Source organism: Melopsittacus undulatus, chromosome 10, assembly GCF_012275295.1.
Source record: "Melopsittacus undulatus isolate bMelUnd1 chromosome 10, bMelUnd1.mat.Z, whole genome shotgun sequence".
Lineage (NCBI taxonomy): Eukaryota > Metazoa > Chordata > Aves > Psittaciformes > Psittaculidae > Melopsittacus > Melopsittacus undulatus.
This window is the reverse complement of record NC_047536.1, coordinates 28,028,488-28,052,230: the sequence shown is the minus strand read 5'-3', so window position 1 is coordinate 28,052,230 and position 23,743 is coordinate 28,028,488. Positions and strand designations below refer to the sequence as shown.

The 23,743-nt window shown below is 50.9% G+C and overlaps 1 protein-coding gene across 1 annotated transcript in view; it reads right to left on the bottom strand.

The window, feature by feature from the left end:
* Window positions 1–12,792: 12,792 nt before the first annotated feature.
* NFATC2 (nuclear factor of activated T cells 2) overlaps window positions 12,793–23,743 on the bottom strand; it is a 94,800-nt gene continuing 83,849 nt past the window's right edge. Inside the window, exons 10-12 of the mRNA XM_034066996.1 lie at window positions 13,326–13,504; window positions 13,137–13,222; window positions 12,793–12,946 (exon numbers count right to left, since the gene is read on the bottom strand). Coding sequence (XP_033922887.1) covers window positions 12,793–12,946; window positions 13,137–13,222; window positions 13,326–13,504 — 419 coding nt within the window. The remainder of the gene's footprint in view (window positions 12,947–13,136; window positions 13,223–13,325; window positions 13,505–23,743) is intronic.

Below are 23,743 nucleotides of genomic sequence, written 5' to 3'. Positions count from 1 at the left end.
GGGCAGGGGTGAGTGGCCATGCTCCCTGCCTGCGGGGCCAGGGCACAGACCCGGCCCCACGCCTGCCTCGGCAACACCGGCTCCTTACTCTGCGAAGGCAGTCCTTTGCCTCCTCGCCTCCGCAAGGGCTCAGCTCGGCCACCAGCAGGACACGGGTGGTTTTCTTCTGGGGCTGCATTTGCTGACAGTGATTTGGGGAACGAGGAGTAGGGAGCAGGGGCTTAGGGCTGAGAAGAGAGGAAAAGGGCTGTGAGTAGGTGGAAAGGACTGGGAACAGGGCAGAAGAAATTGGCAGACAAAAACAGGAGCATGGCAGAAGCATGGGGTTCAGTGGTGAAGGTTTCCATTGTTCTGTTGGCACGGGCAACTGGCTGGTGTAACGCGGCTGCAACATCACACCAGCGCTCTGGAACTGCTGTGCAGCAGGGAATGGGGATGAGCCTGAAGGGGCTGCAGCATCACTGAAACATTGGGCAATCGTTCCATTGCCCCTGCGAAGACCGAGACACACTTTGGTGCTTAAATGGGCAATAAAATGGGTGAAGGCCTGGCTGGCCAACTCCATGGGCCCAGAACCATCTCCTTTGGTCTTTACTGTCCTGCAAGCAGTCAGTGAGCGAGCTGAGCAGTGGTGCTGTGCAGCAGTTAGAATGCATTCATGGGGGTGGAATTCAGCTCTGCCCAACATCGGGTTGCCTGCAGCAGCAGAACACTGCTGCGTGGCCACATCCCTAAGCCGGGCCCATCACGCATGAGCCTGTTGGAGAACCTGCTCTCCACATGCAGCAAAGGCTGCGAGGGTAGCACAAGGTATGGTGCCAGGAGCGTGTGTCCAGGGCTGTCTGCTTCAGGAGGGGTCCACAACAGCTCCGCACCTTGAACTGGCGTGTCCCCATCTGCATTTGCACGCACAGCTCACGCACGCAGCAGCTCCCCCTGCACCCCGCTGCCATTCTCCTGCTGGCAGCTCCCACTTACTGCCTGCTTGCAGGGTCCCCCATGACAGACAGCACTGGCGGGTGACCCTGGCTTCAGCTGCAGCTGCCAACATCTGGTATCCCAAACCAGCTCCAGCCCCAGACCCTCTTCCCATTCTGCAGGATGGGAACCAAGGGACTCACTGGGAGGAAGAGACGGAAGGGGGTAAAAGGCTTGGTTTGGGCAGCAGCATCCAACAGGATGCCGGGCACAGGCTGCTCCCCGCAGTGACCTGAGCCTGGGCGTGCTGTGATCCTGTGATTCCATGACTGATTCCTTGTACCTGGCCATGTTTCTCCCAGCCTGAGGAGCAGCTCCAGGAGCTTTGGTCAGAGCTGGCACAGGCACAGCCAGAGGCTGTGGGCCTGTGCACCAGACCAGATGCCCTGCAGCCACTGAGGGGTCAGAGTGCGCACCCAGACCTTTGGTCCCTTGCCCGTGTCCAGCCCTGTCCACAGCTGCAGAGAGCCTGAAAGAGCCGCCCTGCCAGGGCAGGGAGCCCACAGGAGGACAGTTGGAGTGCCCCAGCAGCCAGCACGAGCCCCATGCCTCCTCCAGGCCTGGGAGCTCAGAGCAAGTGGAAACCACTTGTCTGCCAAAGCCGCCTGTGATCAGAGTGAATACAAAGAGAGACTGGGTCAGAAAAAGGTCAAGAAATGTATTTACAAAACAACAAAAAATAAAGAAAATAAACAGCAAAGAACAACTGTTCTTCTCAGAAATACAACTCCCCTACTTAAAACTACAACTATTCTACCGAAAAGTACAACTCTTATTCTTAAACCTCCACCTATTCTATCTAAGCCTACAACTCTTAACGAAAAACCATCTTCTTAAACAACAACAATCTTCAATAAAAACTGCAACTCTGCTAAAGAAAACTTCCCTCTCCTCCAGCCCTGGAAAGAAGCAGCACAAGGTCATTTCAGTGAGGCTACTGATGGTCATTGTGTTTGCCACAGACTGGGGAGAGCAGGAATCTGCCGTGGGGCTCAGCCTCAGCTGGGGCTGGGAGCCGGGCTCTACGTGGTTTGACTTGGCTCGCGTGTCCCAAAGGCAGCGCAGGGCAGCGCAGTGGTGATGCTTGTGCCACCATGATGAGGCCACTGTGCACAGTGTCCCTGCAGCGAGGCCGTCGCACACAGCCCCAGCACCAACACGGCAGCAGCCGACCCAGCCTGAGTGCCAGAGGTGGATGGGGGGCACGTGCTGCCTTACCACAGCTCAGTTTGTGTCCATCACTTCCTCCACTTCCTCATCCACCTCCATCAGTTCTTCCTCCTCCACTGCCACGTCCACCTCCATGGGTTCGTCACCCAGCCCCAGCTGGGTCCTGCTGGTGGCCTGATCCTCCAGCTCCCGCACGTGTTGGAATAGCCTATGGCAAAAAGCCAAGCATCAGAGTGCATTGGTGCTGGCCAGAGCAGTGCAGCGCAGGTGTGGGACAGGGCTCTGGGCAGCCCGGTCCCCTCTGGCTGCCCGGGCAGAGGCGTGGGGCGCTGGGGACCCGGGCACGTCCCCAGCAGGAGCTGGTGCGAGGCCGGGGGCTCCTTGTCCAGCAGCACCCACCAGCTCTGACAGGCTGGCGCCTGCAGCCAGAGGATCCTCTTCCTGCTGCGCTTGAGCACCTTGCGGGGCGGTAATGGCTTGAGGACCTGGGAGAGCAGAGAGGGCAGGGGTGAGTGGCCATGCTCCCTGCCTGCGGGGCCAGGGCACAGACCCGGCCCCACGCCTGCCTCGGCAACACCGGCTCCTTACTCTGCGAAGGCAGTCCTTTGCCTCCTCGCCTCCGCAAGGGCTCAGCTCGGCCACCAGCAGGACACGGGTGGTTTTCTTCTGGGGCTGCATTTGCTGACAGTGATTTGGGGAACGAGGAGTAGGGAGCAGGGGCTTAGGGCTGAGAAGAGAGGAAAAGGGCTGTGAGTAGGTGGAAAGGACTGGGAACAGGGCAGAAGAAATTGGCAGACAAAAACAGGAGCATGGCAGAAGCATGGGGTTCAGTGGTGAAGGTTTCCATTGTTCTGTTGGCACGGGCAACTGGCTGGTGTAACGCGGCTGCAACATCACACCAGCGCTCTGGAACTGCTGTGCAGCAGGGAATGGGGATGAGCCTGAAGGGGCTGCAGCATCACTGAAACATTGGGCAATCGTTCCATTGCCCCTGCGAAGACCGAGACACACTTTGGTGCTTAAATGGGCAATAAAATGGGTGAAGGCCTGGCTGGCCAACTCCATGGGCCCAGAACCATCTCCTTTGGTCTTTACTGTCCTGCAAGCAGTCAGTGAGCGAGCTGAGCAGTGGTGCTGTGCAGCAGTTAGAATGCATTCATGGGGGTGGAATTCAGCTCTGCCCAACATCGGGTTGCCTGCAGCAGCAGAACACTGCTGCGTGGCCACATCCCTAAGCCGGGCCCATCACGCATGAGCCTGTTGGAGAACCTGCTCTCCACATGCAGCAAAGGCTGCGAGGGTAGCACAAGGTATGGTGCCAGGAGCGTGTGTCCAGGGCTGTCTGCTTCAGGAGGGGTCCACAACAGCTCCGCACCTTGAACTGGCGTGTCCCCATCTGCATTTGCACGCACAGCTCACGCACGCAGCAGCTCCCCCTGCACCCCGCTGCCATTCTCCTGCTGGCAGCTCCCACTTACTGCCTGCTTGCAGGGTCCCCCATGACAGACAGCACTGGCGGGTGACCCTGGCTTCAGCTGCAGCTGCCAACATCTGGTATCCCAAACCAGCTCCAGCCCCAGACCCTCTTCCCATTCTGCAGGATGGGAACCAAGGGACTCACTGGGAGGAAGAGACGGAAGGGGGTAAAAGGCTTGGTTTGGGCAGCAGCATCCAACAGGATGCCGGGCACAGGCTGCTCCCCGCAGTGACCTGAGCCTGGGCGTGCTGTGATCCTGTGATTCCATGACTGATTCCTTGTACCTGGCCATGTTTCTCCCAGCCTGAGGAGCAGCTCCAGGAGCTTTGGTCAGAGCTGGCACAGGCACAGCCAGAGGCTGTGGGCCTGTGCACCAGACCAGATGCCCTGCAGCCACTGAGGGGTCAGAGTGCGCACCCAGACCTTTGGTACCTTGCCCGTGTCCAGCCCTGTCCACAGCTGCAGAGAGCCTGAAAGAGCCGCCCTGCCAGGGCAGGGAGCCCACAGGAGGACAGTTGGAGTGCCCCAGCAGCCAGCACGAGCCCCATGCCTCCTCCAGGCCTGGGAGCTCAGAGCAAGTGGAAACCACTTGTCTGCCAAAGCCGCCTGTGATCAGAGTGAATACAAAGAGAGACTGGGTCAGAAAAAGGTCAAGAAATGTATTTACAAAACAACAAAAAATAAAGAAAATAAACAGCAAAGAACAACTGTTCTTCTCAGAAATACAACTCCCCTACTTAAAACTACAACTATTCTACCGAAAAGTACAACTCTTATTCTTAAACCTCCACCTATTCTATCTAAGCCTACAACTCTTAACGAAAAACCATCTTCTTAAACAACAACAATCTTCAATAAAAACTGCAACTCTGCTAAAGAAAACTTCCCTCTCCTCCAGCCCTGGAAAGAAGCAGCACAAGGTCATTTCAGTGAGGCTACTGATGGTCATTGTGTTTGCCACAGACTGGGGAGAGCAGGAATCTGCCGTGGGGCTCAGCCTCAGCTGGGGCTGGGAGCCGGGCTCTACGTGGTTTGACTTGGCTCGCGTGTCCCAAAGGCAGCGCAGGGCAGCGCAGTGGTGATGCTTGTGCCACCATGATGAGGCCACTGTGCACAGTGTCCCTGCAGCGAGGCCGTCGCACACAGCCCCAGCACCAACACGGCAGCAGCCGACCCAGCCTGAGTGCCAGAGGTGGATGGGGGGCACGTGCTGCCTTACCACAGCTCAGTTTGTGTCCATCACTTCCTCCACTTCCTCATCCACCTCCATCAGTTCTTCCTCCTCCACTGCCACGTCCACCTCCATGGGTTCGTCACCCAGCCCCAGCTGGGTCCTGCTGGTGGCCTGATCCTCCAGCTCCCGCACGTGTTGGAATAGCCTATGGCAAAAGCCAAGCATCAGAGTGCATTGGTGCTGGCCAGAGCAGTGCAGCGCAGGTGTGGGACAGGGCTCTGGGCAGCCCGGTCCCCTCTGGCTGCCCGGGCAGAGGCGTGGGGCGCTGGGGACCCGGGCACGTCCCCAGCAGGAGCTGGTGCGAGGCCGGGGGCTCCTTGTCCAGCAGCACCCACCAGCTCTGACAGGCTGGCGCCTGCAGCCAGAGGATCCTCTTCCTGCTGCGCTTGAGCACCTTGCGGGGCGGTAATGGCTTGAGGACCTGGGAGAGCAGAGAGGGCAGGGGTGAGTGGCCATGCTCCCTGCCTGCGGGGCCAGGGCACAGACCCGGCCCCACGCCTGCCTCGGCAACACCGGCTCCTTACTCTGCGAAGGCAGTCCTTTGCCTCCTCGCCTCCGCAAGGGCTCAGCTCGGCCACCAGCAGGACACGGGTGGTTTTCTTCTGGGGCTGCATTTGCTGACAGTGATTTGGGGAACGAGGAGTAGGGAGCAGGGGCTTAGGGCTGAGAAGAGAGGAAAAGGGCTGTGAGTAGGTGGAAAGGACTGGGAACAGGGCAGAAGAAATTGGCAGACAAAAACAGGAGCATGGCAGAAGCATGGGGTTCAGTGGTGAAGGTTTCCATTGTTCTGTTGGCACGGGCAACTGGCTGGTGTAACGCGGCTGCAACATCACACCAGCGCTCTGGAACTGCTGTGCAGCAGGGAATGGGGATGAGCCTGAAGGGGCTGCAGCATCACTGAAACATTGGGCAATCGTTCCATTGCCCCTGCGAAGACCGAGACACACTTTGGTGCTTAAATGGGCAATAAAATGGGTGAAGGCCTGGCTGGCCAACTCCATGGGCCCAGAACCATCTCCTTTGGTCTTTACTGTCCTGCAAGCAGTCAGTGAGCGAGCTGAGCAGTGGTGCTGTGCAGCAGTTAGAATGCATTCATGGGGGTGGAATTCAGCTCTGCCCAACATCGGGTTGCCTGCAGCAGCAGAACACTGCTGCGTGGCCACATCCCTAAGCCGGGCCCATCACGCATGAGCCTGTTGGAGAACCTGCTCTCCACATGCAGCAAAGGCTGCGAGGGTAGCACAAGGTATGGTGCCAGGAGCGTGTGTCCAGGGCTGTCTGCTTCAGGAGGGGTCCACAACAGCTCCGCACCTTGAACTGGTGTGTCCCCATCTGCATTTGCACGCACAGCTCACGCACGCAGCAGCTCCCCCTGCACCCCGCTGCCATTCTCCTGCTGGCAGCTCCCACTTACTGCCTGCTTGCAGGGTCCCCCATGACAGACAGCACTGGCGGGTGACCCTGGCTTCAGCTGCAGCTGCCAACATCTGGTATCCCAAACCAGCTCCAGCCCCAGACCCTCTTCCCATTCTGCAGGATGGGAACCAAGGGACTCACTGGGAGGAAGAGACGGAAGGGGGTAAAAGGCTTGGTTTGGGCAGCAGCATCCAACAGGATGCCGGGCACAGGCTGCTCCCCGCAGTGACCTGAGCCTGGGCGTGCTGTGATCCTGTGATTCCATGACTGATTCCTTGTACCTGGCCATGTTTCTCCCAGCCTGAGGAGCAGCTCCAGGAGCTTTGGTCAGAGCTGGCACAGGCACAGCCAGAGGCTGTGGGCCTGTGCACCAGACCAGATGCCCTGCAGCCACTGAGGGGTCAGAGTGCGCACCCAGACCTTTGGTCCCTTGCCCGTGTCCAGCCCTGTCCACAGCTGCAGAGAGCCTGAAAGAGCCGCCCTGCCAGGGCAGGGAGCCCACAGGAGGACAGTTGGAGTGCCCCAGCAGCCAGCACGAGCCCCATGCCTCCTCCAGGCCTGGGAGCTCAGAGCAAGTGGAAACCACTTGTCTGCCAAAGCCGCCTGTGATCAGAGTGAATACAAAGAGAGACTGGGTCAGAAAAAGGTCAAGAAATGTATTTACAAAACAACAAAAAATAAAGAAAATAAACAGCAAAGAACAACTGTTCTTCTCAGAAATACAACTCCCCTACTTAAAACTACAACTATTCTACCGAAAAGTACAACTCTTATTCTTAAACCTCCACCTATTCTATCTAAGCCTACAACTCTTAACGAAAAACCATCTTCTTAAACAACAACAATCTTCAATAAAAACTGCAACTCTGCTAAAGAAAACTTCCCTCTCCTCCAGCCCTGGAAAGAAGCAGCACAAGGTCATTTCAGTGAGGCTACTGATGGTCATTGTGTTTGCCACAGACTGGGGAGAGCAGGAATCTGCCGTGGGGCTCAGCCTCAGCTGGGGCTGGGAGCCGGGCTCTACGTGGTTTGACTTGGCTCGCGTGTCCCAAAGGCAGCGCAGGGCAGCGCAGTGGTGATGCTTGTGCCACCATGATGAGGCCACTGTGCACAGTGTCCCTGCAGCGAGGCCGTCGCACACAGCCCCAGCACCAACACGGCAGCAGCCGACCCAGCCTGAGTGCCAGAGGTGGATGGGGGGCACGTGCTGCCTTACCACAGCTCAGTTTGTGTCCATCACTTCCTCCACTTCCTCATCCACCTCCATCAGTTCTTCCTCCTCCACTGCCACGTCCACCTCCATGGGTTCGTCACCCAGCCCCAGCTGGGTCCTGCTGGTGGCCTGATCCTCCAGCTCCCGCACGTGTTGGAATAGCCTATGGCAAAAGCCAAGCATCAGAGTGCATTGGTGCTGGCCAGAGCAGTGCAGCGCAGGTGTGGGACAGGGCTCTGGGCAGCCCGGTCCCCTCTGGCTGCCCGGGCAGAGGCGTGGGGCGCTGGGGACCCGGGCACGTCCCCAGCAGGAGCTGGTGCGAGGCCGGGGGCTCCTTGTCCAGCAGCACCCACCAGCTCTGACAGGCTGGCGCCTGCAGCCAGAGGATCCTCTTCCTGCTGCGCTTGAGCACCTTGCGGGGCGGTAATGGCTTGAGGACCTGGGAGAGCAGAGAGGGCAGGGGTGAGTGGCCATGCTCCCTGCCTGCGGGGCCAGGGCACAGACCCGGCCCCACGCCTGCCTCGGCAACACCGGCTCCTTACTCTGCGAAGGCAGTCCTTTGCCTCCTCGCCTCCGCAAGGGCTCAGCTCGGCCACCAGCAGGACACGGGTGGTTTTCTTCTGGGGCTGCATTTGCTGACAGTGATTTGGGGAACGAGGAGTAGGGAGCAGGGGCTTAGGGCTGAGAAGAGAGGAAAAGGGCTGTGAGTAGGTGGAAAGGACTGGGAACAGGGCAGAAGAAATTGGCAGACAAAAACAGGAGCATGGCAGAAGCATGGGGTTCAGTGGTGAAGGTTTCCATTGTTCTGTTGGCACGGGCAACTGGCTGGTGTAACGCGGCTGCAACATCACACCAGCGCTCTGGAACTGCTGTGCAGCAGGGAATGGGGATGAGCCTGAAGGGGCTGCAGCATCACTGAAACATTGGGCAATCGTTCCATTGCCCCTGCGAAGACCGAGACACACTTTGGTGCTTAAATGGGCAATAAAATGGGTGAAGGCCTGGCTGGCCAACTCCATGGGCCCAGAACCATCTCCTTTGGTCTTTACTGTCCTGCAAGCAGTCAGTGAGCGAGCTGAGCAGTGGTGCTGTGCAGCAGTTAGAATGCATTCATGGGGGTGGAATTCAGCTCTGCCCAACATCGGGTTGCCTGCAGCAGCAGAACACTGCTGCGTGGCCACATCCCTAAGCCGGGCCCATCACGCATGAGCCTGTTGGAGAACCTGCTCTCCACATGCAGCAAAGGCTGCGAGGGTAGCACAAGGTATGGTGCCAGGAGCGTGTGTCCAGGGCTGTCTGCTTCAGGAGGGGTCCACAACAGCTCCGCACCTTGAACTGGCGTGTCCCCATCTGCATTTGCACGCACAGCTCACGCACGCAGCAGCTCCCCCTGCACCCCGCTGCCATTCTCCTGCTGGCAGCTCCCACTTACTGCCTGCTTGCAGGGTCCCCCATGACAGACAGCACTGGCGGGTGACCCTGGCTTCAGCTGCAGCTGCCAACATCTGGTATCCCAAACCAGCTCCAGCCCCAGACCCTCTTCCCATTCTGCAGGATGGGAACCAAGGGACTCACTGGGAGGAAGAGACGGAAGGGGGTAAAAGGCTTGGTTTGGGCAGCAGCATCCAACAGGATGCCGGGCACAGGCTGCTCCCCGCAGTGACCTGAGCCTGGGCGTGCTGTGATCCTGTGATTCCATGACTGATTCCTTGTACCTGGCCATGTTTCTCCCAGCCTGAGGAGCAGCTCCAGGAGCTTTGGTCAGAGCTGGCACAGGCACAGCCAGAGGCTGTGGGCCTGTGCACCAGACCAGATGCCCTGCAGCCACTGAGGGGTCAGAGTGCGCACCCAGACCTTTGGTACCTTGCCCGTGTCCAGCCCTGTCCACAGCTGCAGAGAGCCTGAAAGAGCCGCCCTGCCAGGGCAGGGAGCCCACAGGAGGACAGTTGGAGTGCCCCAGCAGCCAGCACGAGCCCCATGCCTCCTCCAGGCCTGGGAGCTCAGAGCAAGTGGAAACCACTTGTCTGCCAAAGCCGCCTGTGATCAGAGTGAATACAAAGAGAGACTGGGTCAGAAAAAGGTCAAGAAATGTATTTACAAAACAACAAAAAATAAAGAAAATAAACAGCAAAGAACAACTGTTCTTCTCAGAAATACAACTCCCCTACTTAAAACTACAACTATTCTACCGAAAAGTACAACTCTTATTCTTAAACCTCCACCTATTCTATCTAAGCCTACAACTCTTAACGAAAAACCATCTTCTTAAACAACAACAATCTTCAATAAAAACTGCAACTCTGCTAAAGAAAACTTCCCTCTCCTCCAGCCCTGGAAAGAAGCAGCACAAGGTCATTTCAGTGAGGCTACTGATGGTCATTGTGTTTGCCACAGACTGGGGAGAGCAGGAATCTGCCGTGGGGCTCAGCCTCAGCTGGGGCTGGGAGCCGGGCTCTACGTGGTTTGACTTGGCTCGCGTGTCCCAAAGGCAGCGCAGGGCAGCGCAGTGGTGATGCTTGTGCCACCATGATGAGGCCACTGTGCACAGTGTCCCTGCAGCGAGGCCGTCGCACACAGCCCCAGCACCAACACGGCAGCAGCCGACCCAGCCTGAGTGCCAGAGGTGGATGGGGGGCACGTGCTGCCTTACCACAGCTCAGTTTGTGTCCATCACTTCCTCCACTTCCTCATCCACCTCCATCAGTTCCTCCTCCTCCCCTTCCACGTCCACCTCCATGGGTTCCTCACCCAGCCCCAGCTGGGTCCTGCTGGTGGCCTGATCCTCCAGCTCCCGCACGTGTTGGAATAGCCTATGGCAAAAGCCAAGCATCAGAGTGCATTGGTGCTGGCCAGAGCAGCGCAGCGCAGGTGTGGGACAGGGCTCTGGGCAGCCCGGTCCCCTCTGGCTGCCCAGGCAGAGGCGTGGGGCGCTGGGGACCCGGGCACGTCCCCAGCAGGAGCTGGCGCGAGGCCGGGGGCTCCTTGTCCAGCAGCACCCACCAGCTCTGACAGGCTGGCGCCTGCAGCCGGAGGATCCTCTTCCTGCTGCGCTTGAGCACCTTGCGGGGCGGTAATGGCTTGAGGACCTGGGAGAGCAGAGAGGGCAGGGGTGAGTGGCCGTGCTCCCTGCCTGCGGGGCCAGGGCACAGACCCGGCCCCACGCCTGCCTCGGCAACACCGGCTCCTTACTCTGCGAAGGCAGTCCTTTGCCTCCTCGCCTCTGCAAGGGCTCAGCTCGGCCACCAGCAGGACACGGGTGGTTTTCTTCTGGGGCTGCATTTGCTGACAGTGATTTGGGGACCGAGGAATAGGGAGCAGGGGCTTAGGGCTGAGAAGAGAGGAAAAGGGCTGCGAGTAGGTGGAAAGGACTGGGAACAGGGCAGAAGAAATTGGCAGACAAAAACAGGAGCATGGCAGAAGCATGGGGTTCAGTGGTGAAGGTTTCCATTGTTCTGTTGGCACGGGCAACTGGCTGGTGTAACGCGGCTGCAACATCACACCAGCGCTCTGGAACTGCTGTGCAGCAGGGAATGGGGATGAGCCTGAAGGGGCTGCAGCATCACTGAAACATTGGGCAATCGTTCCATTGCCCCTGCGAAGACCGAGACACACTTTGGTGCTTAAATGGGCAATAAAATGGGTGAAGGCCTGGCTGGCCAACTCCATGGGCCCAGAACCATCTCCTTTGGTCTTTCACTGTCCTGCAAGCAGTCAGTGAGCGAGCTGAGCAGTGGTGCTGTGCAGCAGTTAGAATGCATTCATGGGGGTGGAATTCAGCTCTGCCCAACATGGGGTTCCCTGCAGCAGCAGAACACTGCTGCGTGGCCACATCCTTAAGCCAGGCCTGTCACGCATGAGCCTGTTGGAGAACCTGCTCTCCACATGCAGCAAAGGCTGCGAGGGCAGCACAAGTTACGGTGCCAGGAGCGTGTGTCCAGGGCTGTCTGCTTCAGGAGGGGTCCGCAACAGCTCTGCACCTTGAACTGGCGTGTCCCCATCTGCATTTGCACGCACAGCTCACGCATGCAGCAGCTCCCCCTGCACCCCGCTGCCATTCTCCTGCTGGCAGCTCCCACTTACTGCCTGCTTGCAGGGTCCCCCATGACAGACAGCACTGGCGGGTGACCCTGGCTTCAGCTGCAGCTGCCAACATCTGGTATCCCAAACCAGCTCCAGCCCCAGACCCTCTTCCCATTCTGCAGGATGGGAACCAAGGGACTCACTGGGAGGAAGAGACGGAAGGGGGTAAAAGGCTTGGTTTGGGCAGCAGCATCCAACAGGATGCCGGGCACAGGCTGCTCCCCGCAGTGACCTGAGCCTGGGCGTGCTGTGATCCTGTGATTCCATGACTGATTCCTTGTACCTGGCCATGTTTCTCCCAGCCTGAGGAGCAGCTCCAGGAGCTTTGGTCAGAGCTGGCACAGGCACAGCCAGAGGCTGTGGGCCTGTGCACCAGACCAGATGCCCTGCAGCCACTGAGGGGTCAGAGTGCGCACCCAGACCTTTGGTACCTTGCCCGTGTCCAGCCCTGTCCACAGCTGCAGAGAGCCTGAAAGAGCCGCCCTGCCAGGGCAGGGAGCCCACAGGAGGACAGTTGGAGTGCCCCAGCAGCCAGCACGAGCCCCATGCCTCCTCCAGGCCTGGGAGCTCAGAGCAAGTGGAAACCACTTGTCTGCCAAAGCCGCCTGTGATCAGAGTGAATACAAAGAGAGACTGGGTCAGAAAAAGGTCAAGAAATGTATTTACAAAACAACAAAAAATAAAGAAAATAAACAGCAAAGAACAACTGTTCTTCTCAGAAATACAACTCCCCTACTTAAAACTACAACTATTCTACCGAAAAGTACAACTCTTATTCTTAAACCTCCACCTATTCTATCTAAGCCTACAACTCTTAACGAAAAACCATCTTCTTAAACAACAACAATCTTCAATAAAAACTGCAACTCTGCTAAAGAAAACTTCCCTCTCCTCCAGCCCTGGAAAGAAGCAGCACAAGGTCATTTCAGTGAGGCTACTGATGGTCATTGTGTTTGCCACAGACTGGGGAGAGCAGGAATCTGCCGTGGGGCTCAGCCTCAGCTGGGGCTGGGAGCCGGGCTCTACGTGGTTTGACTTGGCTCGCGTGTCCCAAAGGCAGCGCAGGGCAGCGCAGTGGTGATGCTTGTGCCACCATGATGAGGCCACTGTGCACAGTGTCCCTGCAGCGAGGCCGTCGCACACAGCCCCAGCACCAACACGGCAGCAGCCGACCCAGCCTGAGTGCCAGAGGTGGATGGGGGGCACGTGCTGCCTTACCACAGCTCAGTTTGTGTCCATCACTTCCTCCACTTCCTCATCCACCTCCATCAGTTCCTCCTCCTCCCCTTCCACGTCCACCTCCATGGGTTCCTCACCCAGCCCCAGCTGGGTCCTGCTGGTGGCCTGATCCTCCAGCTCCCGCACGTGTTGGAATAGCCTATGGCAAAAGCCAAGCATCAGAGTGCATTGGTGCTGGCCAGAGCAGCGCAGCGCAGGTGTGGGACAGGGCTCTGGGCAGCCCGGTCCCCTCTGGCTGCCCAGGCAGAGGCGTGGGGCGCTGGGGACCCGGGCACGTCCCCAGCAGGAGCTGGCGCGAGGCCGGGGGCTCCTTGTCCAGCAGCACCCACCAGCTCTGACAGGCTGGCGCCTGCAGCCGGAGGATCCTCTTCCTGCTGCGCTTGAGCACCTTGCGGGGCGGTAATGGCTTGAGGACCTGGGAGAGCAGAGAGGGCAGGGGTGAGTGGCCGTGCTCCCTGCCTGCGGGGCCAGGGCACAGACCCGGCCCCACGCCTGCCTCGGCAACACCGGCTCCTTACTCTGCGAAGGCAGTCCTTTGCCTCCTCGCCTCTGCAAGGGCTCAGCTCGGCCACCAGCAGGACACGGGTGGTTTTCTTCTGGGGCTGCATTTGCTGACAGTGATTTGGGGACCGAGGAATAGGGAGCAGGGGCTTAGGGCTGAGAAGAGAGGAAAAGGGCTGCGAGTAGGTGGAAAGGACTGGGAACAGGGCAGAAGAAATTGGCAGACAAAAACAGGAGCATGGCAGAAGCATGGGGTTCAGTGGTGAAGGTTTCCATTGTTCTGTTGGCACGGGCAACTGGCTGGTGTAACGCGGCTGCAACATCACACCAGCGCTCTGGAACTGCTGTGCAGCAGGGAATGGGGATGAGCCTGAAGGGGCTGCAGCATCACTGAAACATTGGGCAATCGTTCCATTGCCCCTGCGAAGACCGAGACACACTTTGGTGCTTAAATGGGCAATAAAATGGGTGAAGGCCTGGCTGGCCAACTCCATGGGCCCAGAACCATCTCCTTTGGTCTTTCACTGTCCTGCAAGCAGTCAGTGAGCGAGCTGAGCAGTGGTGCTGTGCAGCAGTTAGAATGCATTCATGGGGGTGGAATTCAGCTCTGCCCAACATGGGGTTCCCTGCAGCAGCAGAACACTGCTGCGTGGCCACATCCTTAAGCCAGGCCTGTCACGCATGAGCCTGTTGGAGAACCTGCTCTCCACATGCAGCAAAGGCTGCGAGGGCAGCACAAGTTACGGTGCCAGGAGCGTGTGTCCAGGGCTGTCTGCTTCAGGAGGGGTCCGCAACAGCTCTGCACCTTGAACTGGCGTGTCCCCATCTGCATTTGCACGCACAGCTCACGCATGCAGCAGCTCCCCCTGCACCCCGCTGCCATTCTCCTGCTGGCAGCTCCCACTTACTGCCTGCTTGCAGGGTCCCCCATGACAGACAGCACTGGCGGGTGACCCTGGCTTCAGCTGCAGCTGCCAACATCTGGTATCCCAAACCAGCTCCAGCCCCAGACCCTCTTCCCATTCTGCAGGATGGGAACCAAGGGACTCACTGGGAGGAAGAGACGGAAGGGGGTAAAAGGCTTGGTTTGGGCAGCAGCATCCAACAGGATGCCGGGCACAGGCTGCTCCCCGCAGTGACCTGAGCCTGGGCGTGCTGTGATTCTGTGATTCCATGACTGATTCCTTGTACCTGGCCATGTTTCTCCCAGCCTGAGGAGCAGCTCCAGGAGCTTTGGTCAGAGCTGGCACAGGCACAGCCTAAATGTTTAAGCACCTTCCAGGTTTGAAGGCCTGGCTGGCCAACTCCATGGGCCCAGAACCATCTCCTTTGGTCTTTCACTGTCCTGCAAGCAGTCTGTGATCGAGCTGAGCAGTGCTTATGTGCTGCAGTTGGGATTCTTCCATATCGATGGAAATCAGCCCTGCCGGGCCTCAGGATACCGATGGCAGCATGGCCACATCCTTCAGCTTGGCCCATCAAGGGTGAGCCCGTGCGATAACCTGCACTTCACCCAGTGCAGCTCCTGCCAGCGTCTCCAGCCTCCCTGTTCCCTCAGGCCTTACAATCTCAGCATTTTTGCTGTGTCAGCAGTCTTGTCCTTCTGTTTGGTAGCTGTGGCCTTCTTTAAAATGATGAATAAAAATGATTTAAGCCTCTCTATAACATTAGTTCAATGAGGTGATGTTCACAAGGGGACATGGTCCACAGTTTGTGAGCAGGGATAGGGAGGATGAGGCCAGTGCTGGGTGGGGGCTCATCCTTCCCTTCAAAGCTCCCTTAGCAGCAGCCCATTTGAGCATGGCCACCTGGGCAAGCCAGTGATGATGTACTGAGAAGGGAATCTGGTATGAAGCTGAAAGGCAGCTTCCTAACTCGAGTAAATTACATTTGTATTAAAGAGAAAGGGGGAAAAAAATAACTTGTAAATCGCCTATTTACACAATGGAGCACGCGAGCAAGTGAGTTCTCATACGAAACCCAGATGTTCATTAGAAACACGAAATTTTCTTCCTTGCTGCTACCCTGAAAAGTAATCAGGGGAAAAAAAGTCAGCTGTGCTGAAGGGATATAAAGGAGGGAGTTAAGTCTGCAAAATCCAGGAAATTTCCCGTTAAGCCAAAAATCTGGGGTAGTGTTGTAGGCTTTTAATTTGGACCCAAGGTATAAATTAAAGCCATAGTATCAGGTCAGGTGCTCAAGTTCTCAGCCCTTAACTGTGGAATTTCCAGGTTAGGTTACTTAAATTTTCCTGTTGCTGAATAAAGCTCAAAACCTGTGTGCCATGTATTTGCTCATCATAAAATCTTCTCTCCTAGCCAGTAACAGCTTCTTTGTTGGCGATGCCTGTCTGGTTTATGAGCTTCCCAGCCTTTGTACAGTGTACTGGGAGTTAAGAACTTCCACATGGCGCTTGCTAAAGCTTTTGTGAATAAGCAAAGCAAACCGCTTGCTCTCTGTCCAACAAATGCATCAAATATGGTTTGAATTCTCTGTTTTTAAATGCAAAGGATAATATTGATTTTGTTAAGGTAAATGTCTTTAATTGTATGCTGTATAAACTTGACTCGTACTGAGACATAATGGGCTCTGGGCATTCTTCCAGCACAGCAGTAGGAAAATGTATCTTTTAGTGTCTCCAGTAGAGAAATGAAGAATTAAGATTTAGATGAACAGAAAACTAAATGGTGTACATCCCCAGTCTCCAAAAAGCACATACTGATGAAGAAGGACATTTACAAAGATGGCAATTATAGCTGTATTTAGGACAAAACTGTTGATGTGGGTTGCTTAATGCTTTTTTATTGGGATGGTGCTGGTGGGAATGGAAAAATAGAGTGAAAACAAATGGTAAGAGAAAATGAAGTTCATAGAATTGTCACTGTATGAATCAATCTATCATCTCATCTACAGAAACTGAGCAAAATCTTAATGCAGAAGGGTACTGGGCATCTCATTAACAAAGTACTCAATACTCTGAAATCCTTATGCATGTTTCTGTGAGTATTTAGGAGGGTGATGAGGACAACTATCCATTGGATGAGTCACCCCTTTATATTACTTTACCAAAGGTGATAAAGGTATGTAAGAACAGACCAAACACTCATGCAGCAGATGATATATCCTTTCATTTATTGCTAAGCTACCATAGTACAAGCAATATATAAAAATATTTTACAGATAGCAAAAACTCATTACATTGGAGGTTAACAATGTTGTTGTAGGAATGTGAATGATACAAATCCCTTTTCAATTCTTAAAACTTAGGCTTTTGAACAAACTGACTACAAAGACATCTGTTAGGATGATTGGAGTGACAATTGCCCACTTGTGTATCTATAAACATACGGCTTTACCTGACAGTACAGGGCAGGGCTTCAGCAAGGAGGTTTGGATTTCAGTGAGGGAGGATCACTTTATAATTACACAGGCTCATACACACATATGTTAAGTCCCAATTAGTCCACCATTATTCAGCCTGTACGTTAATTGTCTAGTCCCAGGTCTCACCATGCTGCCTGTGTAGTAAGGTACTGATAAGCATCAGTAAAATGATGGCAGTTTATCCTGAAATAACTGATTATTCCAACACCACATCTGTGGATTTCTGAGCTATTACAAACAGATATATTATTCATTATTGTGGCTCACTCATTCTAGAATTTTCCCAGCAGATTTGCTATTTTATGAGTGTTATTAAAAAGAAACTCAAAAGCCTAACCGTTCCCCAGATAACCACGTTTGCAGCCATGTATGTACCAGCACCTTCATCTGAAATTTATTATGATGTGGGCCAGGTACCAATTTAGGGTTTTTGTACCCCAGGAACAATATAAATGACTAAACAAATCTTAAACAGCCCATGGTAGATTAGATACTGACTGATTGTTAGACAGACTGCTATCAGCTGTCATCCACTGCAGTTCTAAAGTAGCAGACATTAAACAAGACAGATGTCAAACATTCAAAAAGGTGAATTATTCATTCTGAACTGAGATGAATAAAGAATTCTAACTTTCCACATGTGATGGCAGAGAGATGCCTTATTTACAGGTAAGAAATCACTGCAATGTAAACCATCAGGAAAACAGTTGATTCTGAAGAAGCTGCAATTCACCCAGGATAAACCCAACTCTGGCATCCCTTCCTAGTGCAATATGTAATATAAGTAACATACACTCACAATTGCAGATCAACTGGAACATGAGAAGATTTTAAGGGGTGCAAAATTTATGAAGAACTGAATCAATGTAAGATACGAAATTAAGACAGTCATTTTCTTGAATCCCATCTGGCAGATAATTGTTCCCTATTAAGTAGCATTGGAAGTAAGTGCCAGGGAAAAAGACAGACTGAAATATTTAGAAACATATTTCTGAAGTGTTTAAAGCTGTCTTTGAAGTCTTTGGAAAATTTATCCAATACATCTTTTTTTAGGACAATAACAATTCCACAACAATTGCATAGAAAATACACTCAGAAAATGAAAATTGATCCTTTATAAATACTATCCTTAATCCAAAAAGGTGTTGCATATTTGGTCAGACAAAAAGCATAGACACTTTTTTGTAAAGATATGGATTAAAAAATATACTTCAAAAAAAAACATGCTAGCTAATTTGAGAACTGGTTTAGATATGTTCTTAAGCAGCAGCATTTATACAATAGAGAATAACATAGTGCTGGTTTTGGAAATATTCTACATTCAGAAAATGCTGTATTCCTACAGGAAGAATGGAAGTGATACATATTTACATGGATACAAATAAAGCAAGTGCAAAAACCATGGCTCTTCTACATTCTTTCTACCAATAAAAACACATACATTAGATACTTTCATTCCATCGCTGCTGTTCAGATCTGACATTTGCTCATTCTCATGGAGAAAAACAAAACCGGGACTTCATATTTCATTGCAAGTATCTTCACAAGCCATTACTCTCCTGGCAAACTGTACTTCCAACACTCATAACTGACAAAACCAAATCTTCCTGGTATCTGTCCACTCCCATTCCACTCTCAGACTGTTTACATATCACGAATGATGATTTTTGTCTATGTATTCATATACTTGATGCAGAAGTTTATAGAAGCTCATCCTGTATTTGCAGCCAAAGCTTTGATGAAAAAAAAGGAAGTAAAAAAAAATGCACACACACACACACAAAAAAAGAAAGAGATGAACTTCTGATTTCCAACGAGCCCCATGCACTTCACATGGTATAACTTTGATGGAAAATGCATTAAAGTTGTTCACCCTGTTGAGAATATATTTGGAGGCCTTTGGTACAATGGCAGGAAGGCACTGTGGTGAAACATTCAGATAACTGAGGAAAGACAGTTTCCTCATGTGCAAATATGGCTATCTTCCAGATAAAGTGAGAACAAATTACTCACAAAATGGTATTAACTCTTCCAAGGTTAAGCTAATGCTTCTACAGAAAGAAAGTTGTATTAAGTAACAAAATATTAATACTGGAAAACCACTGCTCAGCAAGAACAGGAAATAATTTAGTACTGTATATTTCAAAGTTCTTCAGCCTAGCTATATACTTTTAACATAACAGTTTTCTTTTTAAAAAGATACACCAATGCATAACGCTATGTGTGAGGATAGCCCTTTTCTCTGGAAATAAATATAAAATTGGTTAAAACTGTATTATTTAACTAACAGTTGCATGTAAAAGCAGATAGAGTAGCACAGCCTGACCTCATGTAGCTGTAAATAAAACCACTAAAATGTAGTCTATATTATATACATTTTATGAACCCTCCATCCAGTAGCTGGCTTTGTGTGCCTGCATATGTCTGGCCAACTGGAGCCAATTGCAGGATCATGCCCCAGGTTTGTAATTGTGGGGGGAGGGAAATGTGTGTTCATATATAATTATATGTATATAATATATCCATATAGATATATATGGTTATATTATATATATATGTATATGTATATGCACTGACACAAACACACAGATTAATATCTATGCATTAAAAACGAGGAAGAAATACAACTACTGCAAGCATGAGTAAAGCGCTCATAGCCCATTAAATAACAAGTCCTCTCCCCCTCTTTATAGCCAAGTGCCCTAAGGAGCACAGAAGAGCAGTGGAAAACTTGTCTTTCTGTTAAAGAGCGCATGTTTCATGGATGCATCCTGCAAAGTAGCTTCGATAGAGCAGTGCAGGGGCTCAGGGCTTTGCCTGCCTGGGTCCTTTAGAATGCTGAAAACCCTTTGCTGTGAGTCCACATTTTTCTTCTCTGCTATACACATTTATGATGTATAGTAAAAAGAGGAGGAAGATGTTTAATCATCAGTGGGGAACAGTGGCAAAATATAAAACTCAGTCTACATCATGAACTTACATACTGCAATCACACGCTGCAGGAGGAAGGCTGCCAGTGCATTTGCTGTGTGTTAACTTTAAGATCAGCCATTCAGTTGCACACAGAGAACTATTGATAAGCAGTTGCTATGGACAATCACCAAATAAGCAGAAATATTTTTAAACTACATCAGTGCACCTTCTGATTTGAAAAGCCCTTAATGTTGTTTGATATTCTAGTTAAAATCCAGCAAGAGAAAAGTTTATGTATGTCACCTATTTGGAGATTTTTTCTCTGAATGGCTTTTTGGCTTGGTTTGTTTTAAATTTCCCCTACACTTTACAGGTTGGATCAGGAAAAATTAAATGGTCTTTTTTTGGTATGTCTAAGCTTGAATGCTGTGAAAGCAGCAGACACATTTCATCTGTTCTTTTACTCAGCTGCAGCAAAGAACTTCTGACAGGCAACTTCTGTCCTGAGGATTCTTTTAAATTGTCAAAACTATCAGACTGCATTAAAAATCCATACTGCATGGCAGATTTTGGTGCACTGGCAGTTTTAAAACAGTCCAAAGTAGCTCATTTGAGGCATGTGAGCCAGTTGAAGCACTATACAAGTGTTGTATACTACACTGATTGTATACTACAAACAATAATTCCCCTGAGCAGAAGTCTGAGCCTCAGTTTTGTCTCTGTAGAAGTCAGCAATAAAAAAAAGTCATTTTCACCTCTGCAGGCACTGGGGTATCTTGCCATTCCTGCTGTGTGCAGCTCACAATATAAGCACCAGCATGAGACACTTTTTGGTGTTGGGATACAGGGGACTCATTTTGTGACAGAAGATTTGAATTTCACAAAGAAGACCAGCTTATTCTGGTGCTGTTGGTAGGTGTTAGCAGTACTTCCAGGGAAAAAAAAGGCAGCAAACCCCCCCAAGTTGTGTTATTAATACCAGTTTGGGATGTGCAGTCAGGAAAGGCTCTGCACTGGTTCTGGATCTAGGCTTGGTTAAATCCAGAGATTAGAGCTGCTCTTGTGAAATTCAGATTTCTGTTTAAGATACAAGATTATAGCTGAGCCTAGGTCAAGTGTTCTGGAAAGTCTAATGCTTCTGTCATCCACTCTAAAACTGAAGACTTTTCAGAATTTAAGTGCCAGCTTTTAGTGGTACAAAATGTATTATTCTCAACACTCCTGAAATGATTTCTGTTGAACCAAGCGCTCTGCAGGGTTTGTGCGAAATCTTTCTGCACTATTGGGAAACAAATTATGCAGCTGCTCTTCTGGTCTGCTGTATTCATACGACCTAATTCCTGCTGTGAGCATGGGGGCACGTTGGTATTCAGTAAAGTTTACTGTGAAACAACTGAAAACAGGGTACTTTCACTGCCTTTCCAGGAACAGAGCTCAGGCTCTGCACTCTTAAAAATATCAGCATTCCTCATTTACAAAACCAGAAAAGATTGCTATGTTTTTCCTACAATATTATTGCTATCTTCTACTGTACATTGATTATCCACTCATGATGCCATTTTATCACGCTGTGGTAGTAATGCCACACCAAAATGTTATAAACTTACTAGCTGTACAACTGCAGATGGCAGCGGTTATCCTTTATCGTGATAAGCATGTGCCAGTACAGTATATTCTAACACATGAAGCAGAACGTAACAAACATACTAACTCACATGGAAAATTAACCTTTTGAGAAATTGCTGGTAGCTTTGCAAAGCTAAAGAAACAAGGTGAATATACGTAAGTGTGTATTTTTTTTCTGGAACATATGGCTTCTGTAACATGCAATTGATGACTTCTGCAAGATGCAATTACTTTCCTCTGCAGCTTGTGTGGTTACATGCTACAGCTGCTAAATGAGACAAGTTACAAGCCAATAGTAGGTTCTATAGGAAAAGAAACAGCAACAATTAATCAGAGAGAAAATAAGGTGTATTCGTACAATGCCTAAACATTAATGAGGATCAATCATAAACTCTTTGGATTTACTGGGACTCCTACATATTAACCCCTGTTTTATCTGGGTTTATTTTACCTTGGGACAGGTGTTACAGCTGCTGAATTGCTCTCTTCATTGGTTCTCTGTGAGCACCCCTCTCCTTCAAACTCCTATCCAGTCTCACAAGAAAAATGAAGAAAACTTCCTGGCTTCAGCTGACATCTACTGTTTGAAATACTGATCACAGTGCTCAGAGTCAGAGAAAAATGGCTTTTGATCCCAGGTTGGATAAAGGCTCAGCAAGCTTGGGTTGCCTCAGTTTCCTACAGCAATAAAATGCCTTGAAAGGGCTTTAAGACCTGAAGGGCCTGAAGGTTAGTGAACTGCAAACTGGTGTTATTCTTTTATGGAATATATTACTCTTTCTTCCCCCATTTCCCACCCCACCCAAATAAGCACTAAGATATAACCTCGCTTGCTTTGTGCTGTGTTCAGGAGTGACATATCCCTTCTCCCTTATTACTAAGATAGATCAATATAGACATATTTTGCAGCAGGCTTGAAGAGTTTCCTCAGACAGATGCTCTGTTACTCAAGAACAATACGATCTTTAGACGAAAGGAAGGGTGTCCTTCTCAATGTTTACAGAAAGAGGTGGCAAGTTGCTTAGTCAAGGCTGTCAGCTTGATGCCAATACATTGTTCCTTGCATTGAATTGGTGCCTTGAGATGAAGAGTTAAGGAAGCAGGAGGTTGCAGGGGCATTGGAAGGATCTAAGAGGTCAGTTATGGAAGGATTCAGTAAAAGTTGTCTCACAGATCTCTTCTTCTATGTTTGATTTCTGGCAGGGAGTCCAGAAAATTCCTTCCTGATAATTTCATTAACTGTGAAATAAAAGAAGACAAAGAAATATTAGAGCACTTTCCAAATCACAAGAAGTAAAAGCAATCCTTGGGCAGCTTGCTGTTCAGCTGAAAACATCCCCTCTGTATTTATACCATAATTTTATTAAAACCAAAAACTTTTAGTCCTGTTTACCCAGAGTACATATTTTTGGAAGGCACAGGAGAAAGAGCAGAGAGAGGGGGTTTACGCTGTGTTCAGCATGCTTCGAGTACTGTAAAAACACAACTGAGAAGCTGTACCATGTCTCCAGTACATGCTACACTCCTTGCGTACACAATGCTTTCCCTCTTTCACAGACGATTCTTTTACCCAAGGTAAAAAGGGAAAACCTGTAAGTCTCTGAGCACTTTAACATCTTCAGGAGGCTGAAATAAGAATATTTCGAAAAGAAAAAGGCCAGGTTTGAACAAAATAAAACGGACAGTGATAAAAATACAAAGATTGGAATTCAAGTGGAAAAGTGACACTTTTTTTTGCTGTTTTCTTGTTTGGCTGTTTTTTAAATATTGCTATAGACTCTGTTCACTCTACATTTTTATTGCAGTTTGTTTGCAGACTGTAGCATAAGCAAACTTCCATGCACCACTGTGATACCGAGGGGCTTGTTAATAAAGCTCCAGAGAAGACACTGAAGAACTCTGTTTAAAAAATCAGAACAATATTACATGTTATCTACAACAGCCATTCTCTCCTGTCACACGTGTTTGCCTAAAGCACCCTCTGGTACCTCCTGGAACAGCAAATCTCTCTCTAGGCTGCAATTCCATTAGGAGAGACCTAGAACATGGGTATTTTGATTCAGAAACATCAGAACTGCCTGATTTGGGGCTCCATTTCACATGCAGCTCCTTGGTGCTGTACTTACCAAGGGGTCCACAGTTTGGAAAATATCCCTCTACTTTGACAAATTTGCCTTAAAACCAGAAGATCAAATTTTCTAAGGTTTCAGGCCTCAGATTTAAATGATTTCTTCCTGCTGATATTTAAGGGCTGAGACAAGGGCTAACTCAAACTAAAGATGACCCTAACCCAAAAGCTATTAATCCTCAGGTATACAGCTCTAGCACTCCTCCATATTTAGGCCCATTTCTAACAAATGTTTAAGAAAAAAATTAACATTTCACCACTTCCTACAATTCAAAGAAATGGTGGCCAATCTCTTATTGTCTCTGGGAAGGGAGAACACATGTATTGGTTTTTAATAGTTCTGACTAGTAGTTTGAAGTCTCCCTCCACTCTACATGCAATGGC